The 16,615-nt window shown below is 39.2% G+C and overlaps 1 protein-coding gene across 1 annotated transcript; it reads left to right on the top strand.

The window, feature by feature from the left end:
- Positions 1-6,997: 6,997 nt before the first annotated feature.
- Positions 6,998-9,799, top strand: rpl14 (ribosomal protein L14). Its single transcript, XM_083899329.1, has 6 exons — positions 6,998-7,052; positions 7,976-8,077; positions 8,179-8,273; positions 8,473-8,572; positions 9,469-9,522; positions 9,704-9,799. Exons 1-6 carry the CDS (start codon positions 7,050-7,052, stop codon positions 9,761-9,763), a joined length of 414 nt encoding a protein of 137 aa, XP_083755455.1. The 5' UTR covers positions 6,998-7,049; the 3' UTR covers positions 9,764-9,799.
- Positions 9,800-16,615: the final 6,816 nt, after the last annotated feature.

Here is a 16,615-nt window from a genome sequence, read left to right as displayed (position 1 = left end):
TCAGAAAACCAAACCTAAAAGACCTCTGTTTTTTGAATTTGAATGTAGTAACCGTTTTTGGCCACATTCTTACATATGGCGCCTTTAAATGCGAGTTTTGCCTCTCCACTGCCACCTAGTGTTTGCTCGTTTGTGAGAAGTTCTTTTTCTTCTCTATAATATTGTTATATAAATGGTCTGTATTTATACTACTCGTTATACGTTGCTTTACACTAAAGATTTTGCCATCCACGCCTATATTTGTCTCTGAGCAACGGCCATATGGGCAGTTTTTGGGTGTTATTTAGGGTTGTAAGTGTGGTAGGAGATTAAAGTCTGAAAATGATGACTTCCAAGATCAACATTACTGTACATGCACACGTGAAAATTCACCCCAAATGCAATAAACGTTAAAAACACAACCGACGCCATTGTTTGGAGCCTCACTGCACCTCCTGTAAATGCACCAGACGTCTTCAAACCAGTGAAACGTGGTCCAGGCCTGAGCTCCTTCTTTTATTGGGAGGTCAGGTCTTGATAGGGAGCTCTGGCTTTGGTTTAATGAGTCGACGGCTTCAGCCTGAGAATGCAGGGGAAAGGCCACACTGTCCATTTATGAAAAGGTCGACCTTAAAACTGTACGTGTGTGTGTGTGTGTGTGTGTGTGTTTGTGTGTGTGTGTGTGTGTTTGTGTGAACTCAACTCTATTTCCCCCTTCAACTGTAAATATGAATTCACAGTTAAGATCATAAACGGGACACAAATATAGAGACAAATCCCTTGCTGTTAAATATAAGGAGGAGGGACGACTGTACATAGGCGAGCGTTTGAGAGTGATTATACTGGTGCGGTTAAATTACGAGCTGTTGTGGCCCTGCGTCGCTGTGACAGGCCAGTGTGCTCTGACACAACACACACACACAAAGTGAGGCCCTAAATATAGCCATCACAGTGTTATTATCACAGCAGGGGTCGTGCCCTGTTATCTCTCACCCTTCACTCCCATTGTTTTACTACTCCAGCAGATGACAGCTCTGCCCTTTCGCTCTCTCTCTGTATATATATATACTAAATATATGTATACTGTGTATACATATATACAGTATATACATGCAGTACATATATATCCCTAGCCCAGGGGTTTGCAAAGAGCCATTTTTTGTCCCTTCTCCACTCAAATAAAAGGAATCTTGAGCCACAAAAACCTATTTGACCCATAAAATTAAGAAAATAACATGTATAATAATAAAAAAAAACATATATAATATATAATGTATATATATTTAAAAAAAATGCATTTATGAATATGAAGAACTACAAAGAGAAAACCTTTGACATTGTATTGCGGTTTATACGAAACCTCTTATAAAGTGGACAAGTGGAACCGTAGGCTGCAGACCCCTGCCCTCGCACCCTTAACCTTACCTTAATCATCACAAATATAAATGCCTAACCGTTTACGCCAATCCTAATCTAAACCCAATTCTAACCGCAACCCTTAAGTCAGGTCTTAACCCACAAAAACGCCCTTTAGAAAGAAAATGTCCTGACTCCCTATGATTTATACGGTCTTTGGTCCCCACAAAGCTACACATACAAGAACACACACACACACACACACACACACACACACATATATATGTATATACTCCACATGGAGTATTGTGTTACTTCCCTGTCTTTGTTTAAGTCCAGTGACATAAAAATGTCCATCATGGACTCGCTGAGTCATGCTGAACGGCATGATGGGAAACGGTGGTGGTCTGGTGGCACAGCAGCACCGTGCTGGACTGCTGCCCGGTCTGTGTGGGACAAAAACACAAATACACAATAACACACACACAAACAAACCGTCACAAAAGCTATTGTTGTGTGTGAGGCTTTGGCCTCTGTTTCGACACAGTTCCTCACTTTGCTTCGATTCTTCTCAAAACAGCGTTTTCTCTCGGCCTCTGCCTCACTGCTGCTGCTGCTGCTGCTGCTGCTGCTGCTGCTGCTGCTGCTGCTGCTGCTGCTGCTGCTGCTTTGTTTGTTTACACCCAAACAAACAATGCTGATTGGGTGGTCAGTCAGAATCGTACATAGCACAAAGAGCTCAGAGCTGCAAACAGAGCACAAACAATGCCAATGTCTGATTGTAGGGGCCGACGGGATCATCATCATCATCCTTCAGCCGCTCATCCGGTCACATTCAAAGTTGGCAGCAGCGCTGGTGAGAACCGAGGTTATTATACTTTAAAACATTTTTGTTTACTGAGACAAAAATAAAAGCTAACTGACTGAATTATGTGTTTATACAACTGACTAAAACTGTAGTGAAATGTGAGTTCATTTGGGTTAATTTTGAAAGGTTGTATTTGATTATTCGTTGATTTTCCTCCAAGTACCATGCAGAGGAAGCTCGCGTACCACTGGCGGTACACGTGCCACACTTTGAGAACCATGGCTGTACAATAAGGGTTCCAAAAGGGTCCTTCTGCAAGGGCTGAGGTTCTACCTGGAACCATTTGCTTCTGAAAAACCCTTTCAAGAAGAAAAGGGGTTTTCAAGGGTTCTTGGTAACACTAATGGTTCCAGTAAGAACCATTTTGATCCAGAGAACCCTTTAAAACCTCTTTCCTGAATAAAGGGTTTTAAAAAGGTTCTTGGTGGAACCCACCAAAAGGGTTCCAGGTCGAACCTTTATAAAAACTTTCGAGGATTAGGTAAATTGGACACACAAATTAACCGTATAGATGTGAGAGTGGATGGTTGTTTGTCTCTCTACGATCTTTGAAATAAGGGTTCCAAAAGGGTTCTTCTACAAGGGCTGAGGTTCTATTTGCTTCTGAAAAACCCTTTTTTCAGGGGTTCTTGGTAACACTAATGGTTCCAGTAAGAACCATTTTGATCCAGAGAACCCTTTAAAACCCCTTTCCTGTATAAAGGTTTTTAAAAGGGTTCTTGGTGTATAAAATTTTTTACCTGGAGCCAAAAAGGGTTCTCCTATGAGGACAAGCCAAAGAACCTTATGTGGTTCTACTTAGCACTTTTATTTCTAAGAGTGTAGTGTATAGTGTACAGTTTTTGTTTCTCCTCCCTTGGATTTTCTTGTCTTTATCATTTAAAACAAGTTCCAAATCCCGAGTCCAGGTCCGAGTTAGCGTCCAGTGGACAATCGAGCATTGCCGTGTGTCGTCCACCTTCGTGCGCTCACGGTTGTGTTGCGATGACGTGACGTGTGCTAATTATCGGCGCATCTGTTTCGCTTGCAAACATGCTCTAATGCATTATAGGGCAATTAAACAAAGCCTACATTAGATCAGGGATGATTTGTCAAACAAGCATGACTCAGATTTTCCAGACATGAAACACCGCGGGCAACTTTGGGCGAAAATATCGCAGCCTAAGTGCAACCATCTGTGTGTGTTTGTGTGTGTGAGCACGCAAGTGTGAAGCATTAGTGTATATATATATATATATGTGTGTGTGTGTGTGTGTCTCTGTCATATATGATGTTTATTCGTGTTTATTAAGAAAATTGTGCGTAGTCAGGTGCCGGTGTTTTCATGCAGAAGAGGTCGAGGGGTCGCACAGGATTTTCCACCACCGGTAGCAGTCGGCTTCACAAATATAGACGTGAAAAACAAACATGTTATTGGGGGGAGAGGGCGACAGGAAACGCCAGACAAAGCGTCTGTGACGTATAGCGGCTGAAAATAAATCGTGTTTCCCTCCCTGCCCGTCACTCAGCAGACGGTTAAGCTCTTTTCCTGAAGAAGGACATTTCTGTTTGGTTCTTAAGACTTTTGGATTAACAAACAAACCTCCTTGTACACAGCACATTCTGAGGAAAATGAGTTTGACGGCATTGAGGCACGATGACGTGGAAGATACTTGTTGTACTAGGTTTTTACCTGATTTAGTTTCTCTTGAGATTACGACGACTCTTTGAGGTCAATTAAGTTAAAGTCGGATGCACTCGGTGAACTTCCCCAAACCAAATGACTTGATGAATGAGGTTGATTTGCTTTGCCTGTTGAACTCTCATTCTTGACTTTTCCTGTGAGAGCGGGTCATTTATTCCGTGGACGGCCGCGTGCTTCCTGCCTTTGTTAGGAGGTGAATGAAGCGGTGGAGTCCGGTCTGTCAGGAGGTGAAGGTGGTCGAGGAAACCTGGTGTTACCGAGAGAAGAAGTGAACGCTGCACTGAAAACAAGTGACACTGATCGAGATGTCTGTACGATACTATACGATACAATATGATACGATGCAATACAATATGATACGATACAATACAATACAATACTATACGATACAATGCGATACAATACTGTACGATACAATACAATATGATACTATAAAATACGATACAATATGATACAATACTATACGATACAATATGATACAATACTATACGATACAATATGATACAATACTATGCGATATGATACAATACTATACAATAATATACAATACAATAGGATACTATACGATACAATATTATACAATACTATACGATACAATATGATACAATACAATACAAATGATACAATACTATACGATACAATATGATACAGTACTATACAATACAATACTATACGATACTATACGATACAATATGATACAATACTATACGATACAATATGATACAATACTATACAATAATATACAATACTATACGATACTATACGATACAATATTATACAATACTATACGATACAATATGATACAATACAATACAAATGATACAATACTATACGATACAATATGATACAGTACTATACAATACAATACTATACGATACTATACGATACAATATGATACAATACTATGCGATACTATACGATATTATACGATACAATATGATACAATACTATACGATACGATACTATACAATACAATATGATACAATACTATACGATACAATATTATACAATACTATACGATACAATATGATACAATACAATACAAATGATACAATACTATACGATACAATATGATACAGTACTATACAATACAATACTATACGATACAATATGATACAATACTATACGATACAATATGATACAATACTATACAATAATATACAATACAATAGGATATGATACAATACGATACAAATGATACAATACTATACGATACAATATGATACAGTATTATACAATACAATACTATACGATACTATACGATACAATATGATACAATACGATACAAATGATACAATACTATACGATACAATATGATACAGTACTATACAATACAATACTGTACGATACTATACGATACAATATGATACAATACTATACGATACGATACTATACAATACAATATGATACAATACTATACGATACAATATTATACAATACTATACGATACAATATGATACAATACAATACAAATGATACAATACTATACGATACAATATGATACAGTACTATACAATACAATACTATACGATACTATACGATACAATATGATACAATACTATACGATACAATATGATACAATACTATACAATAATATACAATACAATAGGATATGATACAATACGATACAAATGATACAATACTATACGATACAATATGATACAGTACTATACAATACAATACTATACGATACTATACGATACAATATGATACAATACTATACGATACAATATGATACAATACTATACAATAATATACAATACAATAGGATATGATACAATACGATACAAATGATACAATACTATACGATACAATATGATAAGATACTATACAATATTATACAATACTATGCAATATGACGCAATCCAATACCATACGATATAATATGATACATATAATACAAAAAGATACAATACGACACAATCTAAACCCACACAAATTGTTTGTTATAAAAACTAACCTTAACAATTAGTGTGGCTATGCACCTGACAAGAAAGAAAAGAAAAGAAAAAGCATGCATATTTCAGATGTTTACATTTCACACAATATACTCCAACACAATCACTAACCAAATTAGAAAAAGACTGTATCCCAAGCAATATTTTAGGTTTAATGTATTTTGTATGATGTAACATCCCACTGAGTTCTTCCCATTTTAACATGGTTGTGCTGCCATCTAGCGGCTGAGATCTGTCAACGACAGAGAAAATTCACCTGACAATCACCATATTAATTGTGCAGTGTCGGTAGGAAGAGGTTTAAGAGGTTTCAAAATATTTTCAACGGGTCCTTGTTCAGGCCGATGCAGACTATTATGATGGTAAATTTCAAGTCATTCCGAGATACTTTTTGTTTTGAGAAGAAAGTCAGCTCACTGTCAAAGTGCATTAGGCAAATGGATCATTTCCTGAATTTCAAAAATTCATTAAAATTATTCCTTAAGAGGTTTGCAAATATTTTCAACGGATCCTTGTTCAGGGCGATGCCGACTATTATGATGGTAAATTTCAAGTCATTCCGAGATACTTTTTATTTTTTTGAAGAAAGTCAGCTCACTGTCAAAGTGCATCAGGGAAAATAGATCATTTCCTTCATTTCAAAAATTCATTAAAATTATTCCTTAAGAGGTTTCCAAATATTTTCAACGGATCCTTGTTCAGGGCGATGCCGACTATTATGATGGTAAATTTCAAGTCATTCCGAGAGACTTTTTATTTTTTTGAAGAAAGTCAGCTCACTGTGAAAGTGCATCAGGGCAAATGGATCATTTCATGAATTTCAAAAATTCATTAAAATGATTCCTTAAGAAGTTTCCAAATATTTTCAACTGGTCCTTGTTCAGGGCGATGCCGACTATTATGATGATAAATTTCAAGTCATTCCGAGGTACTTTTTTATTTTTTTGAAGAAAGGGCGATAGATTTGGTTGAATTTCTATTAAAATTAAAATTAATTAAAATTAAAATTATAATTATGACAACCGAAATAAAAATGTGAATAAAACATTGCATTTTGTCCCCGGAAATCTTCACAATATCAAAGTTTGGACACCTCTGCCATAAACGTAAACGAAGAAGCCACGCGCATGCGCAGTGCGTCAGCGGAAACTGTATGTGCAGCAGGCGGAAGCTGTGACGTCCTTTCTGCTCTCGGACAGCCATCATGGTGAGTACGCCATGAGGGTTTGGACGTTTTCAAATCTGAATTCTGTATAAAATATGTCGTTTGACTGGACTAATACGTGTCGCGTGTGTTGCTAACACATTCGTACACATGTTTATCAAGGTTTTGGTTCAGTCTCGCGTGTTTTAAGTCGAAACGCAGCGGTTGTAAAATGTCGGCGACTGCCCGGACTACAACGTGGTCTGTCGGGCTGAGCGGGCCCGTGGAGTCCCTGCTGGTGGAGCTAAGCCGTTTCGCGGGTTCTGCCTTTGCGTGTCGCAAAGGCAGATTTAATCGTGTCTTAATGATGTCGTTCTTTGTAAAGTATACGTTATATGTGTTATTTAATGTTAACCAGTCTGGCGAAGTGGTTAGCTTAAACGCAGGCTAAGTAGCGTTAGCTTGTCGAGTGCTGTGGTTGATCCGAAGCCGTCACTGCGCTACTTGTACACACTCTTGTTGGCAACCGGTGTTCTGACAAATAGTGCTCCCTATCGATGTGTGCTACACAGCGGCTGTGCACATGATATTTTAATTCCTTATTTCAAGAAGAGTAACATAACCCACTCCCCATATTCTCGCAGTGCCCATGCAGTGAGTAGTGTTGTTATACACAGTGATTTTGTACTTGGAGCATTATTTGACAGGGGATATTTTTTGTCAGGATATCCTCTATAAACCCCTGATATCATTATTCAAAATGTAATAATAGAGAATCAAAACATACACCCGTGTTCTCACAGTGCCCATGTGGGTGAGTAGTGGTGTAATGCGAAGTGAAATATCCCCTGTCAAATAATGCTCCAAGTGCATTTGAAGCATTAAAAGTCTTACATTTTTACACTACTTTTGTCTGGGTTTGTAACCCCAAGTGCCAACTGTAAAGCGGTAACTCAACAGTTCTAACGTGGACTTGTTTGTTTCAGGTGTTCAAACGTTTCGTCGAGATCGGCCGTGTCGCCTACGTCTCTTTCGGACCCCATGCAGGCAAGCTGGTGGCCATCGTCGATGTCATCGACCAGAATAGGGTGAGTCTTCAGATGGATGTTGCTTTAATTAAGTGTTTTTAGCCTTTTTGTGTTTGCCCTTAAAAATAACCCCGTTGTGTTGTACCTCTTTTTCCCCTCAGGCACTTGTTGATGGTCCCTGTACGGGCGTGAAGAGGCAATCTATGCCATTCAAGTGCATGCAGCTCACAGATTACGTCATCAAAGTACCACACAGGTGAGTGGGCATGATGGTCACACACATAATTCGAAATCCTGCACTTGTCACTATACAACTTGCACCCAGAAAGCTTATATCAAGCAGCTACGTTGCCAATGTTGGTTAAGAAACAACCACAAGTCTTTTTTTATTCTATTTTTGTATTAATTTATGGCTTCAGTGTCAGTACTTGTAACTGTACGTTTCGGTTTTACAGTGCCCGCCAGAAGTTTGTGAGGAGAGCCTGGGAAAAGGCCCAAGTCAACGAGAAGTGGGACCAGAGCAGCTGGGCCAAGAAGATCGCGGCAAGAAAGAAGGTAAACGTCAACATTTCAGCTCCTGGTCATTATCAGTACATGTGATTACGGCTGCACAATGCCAGAAAAGTGGTGTTCTGTTTTAATAATTTCTTCGTTTATATGAAACCAGAGACAAATAGTTGGTAATCACTGTGGTCACTTAATTGTTGCTTGTCGAGGTTATGATATAAGTGATAATAGTGAAGTTGTTGCAGCAGTAGGGTTCACAGGTTTCTTGATTTTCCTGAACTTATTATTAAGAATTTATAATGTAGAGTCGATGTTTGAAATTTTACACTGAGCTATGTAATCAGATAAACGTGTTGAGTGTGGTGTTAAACGTGCTGCTTATGTGCTCGTCTTGAACTGTAGATTAAGAAAGTGTTATTTATTGTGGGGAAACAAGTTTCACTCGTGTTGACTTTTTGACCAAGTTAAGTCCAAATCTGAAAAGAAGGGTCGAGTTAATGAGGTTTAACTCAACATTTCACACAGGTCCACTTTGAACTCTCCATCATTGCGTTAGTGTGAGAGCAGCAGTGTTATTTTCTTCTGGGACGTTAATATTCCTCACACATTGTCAGCCTGTTGTGACTGAGCTGCTCGATCCCCAGTTATTCCTGTTAGGGAAAACAGTTGTTGTTCACCTCTGTGTTTATTATAAGAAAAACTTGGTCAATCCCTGTGATTTGCAGATGATGGCTGGATTATAAGATGGGTCTCAGTGAAATAATGTAGAAGTGGTGGTTGTTGCTGATCACTAATTTGTCTTAAATGATTGGATTCATCAAAACGGATATTTTCCTGTGTCCTAAGAAATGAAAATATTGCAAGAATCTTTATTATTGGACGTCTAATATGACGGAATATGTCCAGACTTTGAGGTGACTTTTTCTCCACGTTTATCTTTGCAGAGGGCCAACATGTCTGACTTTGACCGCTTCAAGGTGATGAAGGCCAAGAGGATGGTGAGTGCAACAAACCTGTGAAGAGTGAAAGAAAATGTGTATATATCCTGTTTGCTGCTGCACTACGTTTGTTTCATAAATAATAAATGACACAATTGCTGCACGTCTTTACTTTATTCGATGCTGATCAAATGATTTTAAGCCAGTGTATCTGATGAATGTCTTGTTTTTGTTTCTGCAGAGGAACAAAATCATCAAGCACGAGGTGAAGAAGCTCCAGAAGGAGGCGGCAAAGAAGTGAACAGTTTTCACTAAATAAATGTCCTGTTCAATTGTTCGTCTGCGTCCTCTCCTCTTTTCTCCATCAGTGTACTCAAACTGAATCCTTGATTTTAGTTATTAACGCTCTCTTTAAGTGAAAATACATTATAGGAACAATAATAAAATCAACTGGAGGAGAAACCAGTGTATTGTAATTTTAAACACGAGAGGTTTAACATTAAATAGCATTTATTTCTTGTCACAAAGTGCTTGCTCAATGCATTTTGATACACAGTGAACCTTAGTTTAATTGATTTAGCAGAAAATGCTTGCATCATCACATATCTTCTATAGTGATTTATTGCCCAATCTAAGTAATGTGAATACAGATAATTAATTTTAAGGGAACAGGTTTTCTGGCCTCGTGTCAATTCACTCAAACATGGAAAAACACTCTGTCTGAAACTCCCTAAAGCAGTTTTACCTCCAAATTAAGAGGACTCTAGTATCAGTGCAAACATCACGTTTTTAAAAAAGTAACTACTTGAATCAATATATTGTGAGAAACCAGAGTTGTGTTTACTGTAATTAAACGAGCTTATATACATTTAATTCTGTCCTGGGGACCGTTTTCTCATACAGCCACTAGAGGGCAGTCTCTGCTAATGTTGTGAGAGGACCACAACAGATCCTCATGAGTGTATTGTTATTGTTAAAAGACACAAAGGAAAGTCCACTGTGCCTCATAGAAAACTGACCATATATATATATATGAGAGAGAGAGAGAGAGATAAAATGGTCTAAAACAGTTAATTCCACTCCCTCCACAGTGTGGATCTCACCCTGACTCAGCTGCACTCTGGGTTAACACTATTTTCTGATAACATTTGAAGGGTAAATGTGTTGATACAGGGAGATGAATAATAACAAACACACCACCACCTTTGAGGCGTCTTCATTATCCTCTATTTAGAAACAGGTTGACGTAACAAAATTGGAGCTCAGTCCAGTAATAAGTAATAAAATATCTTCCTCATGTACTTCAGACACTGATAGTGAATTTAGATTAAGATGGGGTGAGATAAGATTACGCTTAATGGCCTTTATCACACTTCCTTCATCCCACACTGTGCGCCGTCAGCGCCCGTGACTGCGACTATAACATAGAATTCTCGTAGGCCAACTACGAGAATTCATCCAAAAGTAGGGATACACTGCTTTGGCGGCTACGTCCGGTAGCCAACTTTGACGTAATAAAGGCCTCGGCTCCGCTCTGATCACGTACACCAGAGGAAGCTCATGTACCACTGTCGGTACACGTACCACAGTATGAGAACCATGGCTTTAAAGTAGAAATATTAGGATTTTTTATAGCCATAGATAAAGCCTTGTATACTGTATAAGGGTCTTGTTTTAGTGAGTGTACAGTAGCCTGAAAGGACAAATCTGGTATGCAAAAACCACTGAAGTTTCCTGAAGCACTTGGGGACAAGAGGACAGACAGTTGTCCCTGACACTAATTCTTACATGTTGGACATTTAATGTAAACACAACCTGAAAATAATGATTGTTGGTGCAGGATGAACTGACTGTGCCTTTATTTATGAATGGAAGTGCAAAGCAGAGCAGATGAATGATAATGAGCTATTGTTCTTGACTCCATGTCTGTCCTCTGTCCTCCTGTCCTTCATATTTGACCCGGACGAGACAAACGCCTGTAAAGTGAGCCTGGATAAAGCTGGGCCTGGAACAATGTAACAATAAACACGCTTTTCCTTCTCTCAGCGTAGTTCAGACGTCAGAGATGAATGGTGCTGAAGCGCAGTGGTGAGAGCGCTGTCAGTGAGCACGGACCGTACCGGAAACTGGGCAAATGGGCCCTTCAAAATAAAAGGTTCATGCCTTTCACTGAGAACAGATTAAGAAAAAACAAAGTTTATGTATTTGTGTGGTAGTTAGAGCTGCAACCACTTTCTCTGTATGTTGTTTTGTCCACTGACCAAAATTATTCAGTTTTAATGATCTGTTTTTGTTATATGTCAGAAAAATATTCACTTTTTAAGAAACTGATAAATCATGAACTTGTTTTAATTAGTGTAAGAAAAAAAACCATTAATGGATTATCAAAATAATTGATACAGTGGTAGTTGTAAATGTTCCTGTATCCTTTAAATATAATTAATACTACTACTACCTCTGCAACAACAACTGCAATTACTAGTAATACTTATAATAATCATAATATTAACATTAATAATGAAGATAAATTATTACTAGCTTGATAACTCACTGAGAAACGTAACATAACATTAGTCTCCTTACATATTAGTGAAGTATGTAATATATAGTTCCAAAAAAATGTACATAAGAATGAAAAGAATGTAAAGAATTACAATCATAACAACTATGACAACTGGCAGCAAATATGTGGCAAATAAAGTAAGAGAGGTAAATAACCAAAAACAAAAGGGCATAAACTATTACATATAAAACTATTATAATATTATGTCATATTCATTTTTTTTTTTAATTCTAAAAGCAGCTGCGTTCAGTCTTTTTACAGCTCCAATGTCGTGAACCGCTCTTTTATTTTGAAAGTGTACTTCCGGCATCGTCTGTTTTAGCGACGCTCACTTGACGCGACCGACAGCGCAGGAGGAGAAAGGCAAGGAAAGAGGGAGGGTGAACGAGAAAGAGGCTGGTCGTGTTGACAGTGTGACACACACACACACACACACACACACACACACACACACAGGGACTCCGTGTAAACCTGTCCCCTCTGTCTCTGTCTCTGTCCTCACCGAGCGGTAACACAGGCGTCAGCGGCGGTGAAAGCCTCGCAGCTCGGCTCAGCTCATCGCCCGGAGCCGCGCACTTTCTCTCCCGCAGTTGTTCCAGGCGCTGACTCAGATTCTTCTCCGGTAAGTCGGGCTGTTGTGGTCCGTGTGTGTGTGTGTGCGTGTGTGTGTAGGTGTGTGTGTGTGTGGGGGGGGGGGGGGGGGGGGGGTTCGTAGGGTCCATCATGTTCTCCTGGATCTGGTTCCGGACCTTTAAATGCGCATCCTTTTAGGCGCATTTAAACCTGCGGTCCCCTCGTGTGTGTGTGTGTGTATGTGCTGCTGCTGCTGCTGCTCAGCACTGTGTTGTTGTGTTTGCAGTCAGCAGGCATGTTGACAGGACATGGTGAGGGGGGTTAAGGGGGGGGGGGGGGTCCCATATGGGCAGTCGCACCTTTGCTGTGTTCATCATCAGGGCCTTTGCAGTCCCAGGATAAGTGTGAGCTCCACAACAATGACAATCCTTTTTAAAGGTCCAGTACGTAAACATACCGAAACCTCACCATACACTTTTAGTCAGGAGTTGGAATGTCAGATTTGACCTGGTGTTCCAGATGATTTCCAAGTCGCTAAGTTGGAGGCTCTGTGATGAACTGGTCCAGGGTGTGACCCCCACCTATCGCCCCCTATGTCAGCTGAGCTTGGCACAGTGACCCTCATGTGGAGGATAAAGCGGTAGTAGATGGATGGATGAATGGATGGAGGTACCAAATGCTCTCATAATGTTTATGTAACCAAAAGAATGTCGTACAAAGGTTCCCTGAAGGTTGAGACAAAAGTAACGTCATGAAGAACGTTCTACTAAGGTTGAATAAAGGTTCTGAGTATGTTACTTGATACCTTTCCCAAAGTATGGTAGACAACCTCAAAAGTATTTAAGCTTGATACCCTGCATGCAGTTTGGTAGATACCAAGAAAGTATTGAACCTTGATACCCTACCCGAAAGTTTGGTAGATAAATACAAAAGTATTTAAGCTTGATGCCCTGCCCAAAGTATGGTAGACAACCTCAAAAGTATTTAAGCATGATGCCCTGCCCAAAGTATGGTAGATAAATACAAAAGTATTTAAGCCTGATACACTGCCTGATGTTTGGTAGATACCAAAAAAGTATTTAAGTTGTTGCCCTGCCCAACGTATGGTAGATAACCTCAAAAGTATTTAAGCTTGATACCCTACATGAAGTTTGGTAGATACTAAAAAAGTATCTAAGCTTGATACCTTGCCTGATGGTTGGTAGATAACCTCAAAAGTATCTAAGCTTGATACCCTACCCAAAGTTTGGTAATCACAAATATATTTAAGCTTGATACCCTGCAAGCGGTTTGGTAGATACCAAAAAAGTATTGAAGCTTGATACACTACCCAAGGCTTGGTAGATACCAATGAAGTATTCAAGTTGTTGCCCTGCCCAAAGTATGGTATGGTCCATGGTTTTCAGTCTCTTCATTGGATCCAAGTAAACCCTCAAGGGTCATAAGGTCAGTCTTAAAAATGGAAGCAAAAACCATATCTGCTGCTGAATATCATGAGTATTTTGTCCATTGCGAGATTATTTCATGTTAGCCTCAACAAAACAGTGAGTGGTCTCTGGTTGGACTGGTGGTCACAGCTTTGTAGTCGTGTCTGAAGAAGTTCTTAAAGACTGGTTGGACCTTTCATAAATCACCGTCTACAACACATTTACCTGAGCTGAAGTTGGGTAACTTTCAAAGTGTGGGCGTCTCAATCAAATATTGTACCGGGAAACTGATTTTCCTGTGAAGTGCAGGCTTGACTACACTCAGCTCTTATCTAGACTATGACTGAGTGAGTGGAGCTGCATTTATAGCAGGTACTTGCCCCCATAATGTGTGTGTCTGTGTGCTTTTGTGTGCACACAAATGTGCTCTGCAGGCTTGTAAATCAATACACGACTGCACCTTATGTAACCCACGTCCAAGTATGTACAACATGTACTCTGCTGCGCGCTGTGTGTAAATATATCCACGTTATATATCACGTCATAAAGACTTACAGTACGGCTGAACCATTTGTGTAAAATATCACATTTCTGACGTATAGTGATTGCATTTGGACACGTTTTAAGTTGAGCTTCATTTAAATTTAGAAGAAAACGGACTGCGCCATAAAAAAATATTAGCTAATACACTGTAATGCGAGCATGAGAACTTAAAGATATGAACTGCTTCTGATATTTATATTGGGGAAGGGCAATAATTCATTGTATATGTTATGTGCAAACATGCTTTTGTGACAGCAACATGCTTTTCATTCTTCAAGGAAGAATTCAAGGAATTTTAAAAATTCACTCAACCAAGTGAACTTAACTTTCTCGTGGTTGGGAAACCTAATCTTCAATAATCCAATATTTTATGGTGATAATGTTCAAGTTTTTTATTGGCCATATTGTACGAGATTAGAAGCATAGAACTGTGAAATCGCAGTCCTTGTGATTGGCTAATTGTGTGGTTTTCAAATTAAGAGTGGGATTTAAAAACAACTTATCCTTTAACTTTAGCCTCAGGATTAAAATAGGTTTGAATTACACTCTTAGAAATAAGGGTTCCAAAAGAGTTCTTCTGCAAGGGCTGAGGTTCTACCTGGAACCATTTGCTTCTGAAAAACCCTTTCCCGAAGAAAGGGTTTCAAGCGTTCTTGGTTTCCAGGTGGAACCTTTATAAAAAGGTTCTACCTGGAGCCAAAAAGGGTTCTCTATGAGGACAAGCCGAAGAACCTTATATGGTTCTACTTAGCGCTTTAATTTCTAAGAGTGAAGAGATAAAACAAATTGATTATTAATCGATTACTAAATTAACATCGACTATTTTCATAATCGGTTTAAGCTTTTTTCATGATTAAAGCAAGGTTTCTGATTGTTTTAGCTTCTTAAATGTGAATGTTTTCTTCGTTTCTTTGCTCCACACACTCTTAGAAATAAGGGTTCCCAAAGGGTTCTTCTACAAGGGCTGAGGTTCTACCTGGAACCATTTGCTTCTGAAAAACCCTTTACCAAAGAAAGGGTTTTTCAAGGGTTCTTGGTAACACTAATGGTTCCAGTAAGAACCATTTTGATCCAGAAAGGGTTAAAGGGTTAAAAGGGTTCTTGGTGGAACCTTTATAAGAAGGTTCTACCTGGAGCCAAAAAGGGTTCTCCTATGAGGATAAGCCGAAGAACCTTATATGGTTCTACATAGCACTTTTATTTCTAGGAGTGCATAACAAAGAAATCATTAAAAACTGAATCATTTTGGTTTGTGGACAAAACTAGACGTTCGAGAACATCGTCCTTTCCAGGTTTGACAAACACTGATCGACGTTTTCTTTAACATTTTATGAACCAAAAGATTCATCGAGAAAATAATCATCAAAAAGAATTGTTAGTTGCAGCTCCAGTTTGAATAGATTCTTCCTCAGCCTGTGATTTCATCTGATCGCTCCCACATTCACAGTCGAGGTGTGTTCAGGTCAGTCCTGTAACGCTGACTCGATGATAATACGCTGATATGAATGAGTCTTAACACAGCAGCTCATCACTACACCACAGCCCACTTTGATCTCACCTAACCTGCTCTGTCAGTGTGTGTGTGTGTGAGTGTGTGTGTGTGTGTGTTGTCCACGTCCAGGAATGTGCGTGCACACCACACATCAAAGACAGACAACACGACGTTATGTGCGACTTCTTTCACGGCTTCAGTTTTTCTGAACACCCACAGACAAACACAGACGTCAGAGAAGATGTAAAAAATAAACGACTCTCTGTGATGAATCAAAACCCCTAAAGACCTCCAACGGCTTTTATTCACACACAACAACCACAAACTTCTCGTTACATCTTTTTTCCACTTCCCATTGTTTCTTGTTGTAGAAGAAGGTGTGTTCCCTAGCAACACTTATGAAGTTGTCTGTTGTCTCTGTGAATCCAGGTGAATGGGACACACCTATGCAGCACCTTAAAGGAATGTTAGACAGTTTTTTTTGTGCTCTTGGCAGGAACGTTGATTCTTGGAAGAGGAATGCCAGGCCTCCCCTGGAGGCCATGTTTCGTAATC

This window comes from Microchirus variegatus (genome assembly GCF_963457635.1).
Source record: "Microchirus variegatus genome assembly, chromosome: 13".
Classification (NCBI taxonomy): domain Eukaryota; kingdom Metazoa; phylum Chordata; class Actinopteri; order Pleuronectiformes; family Soleidae; genus Microchirus; species Microchirus variegatus.
This window is presented reverse-complemented; position numbering and strand designations above follow the sequence as displayed.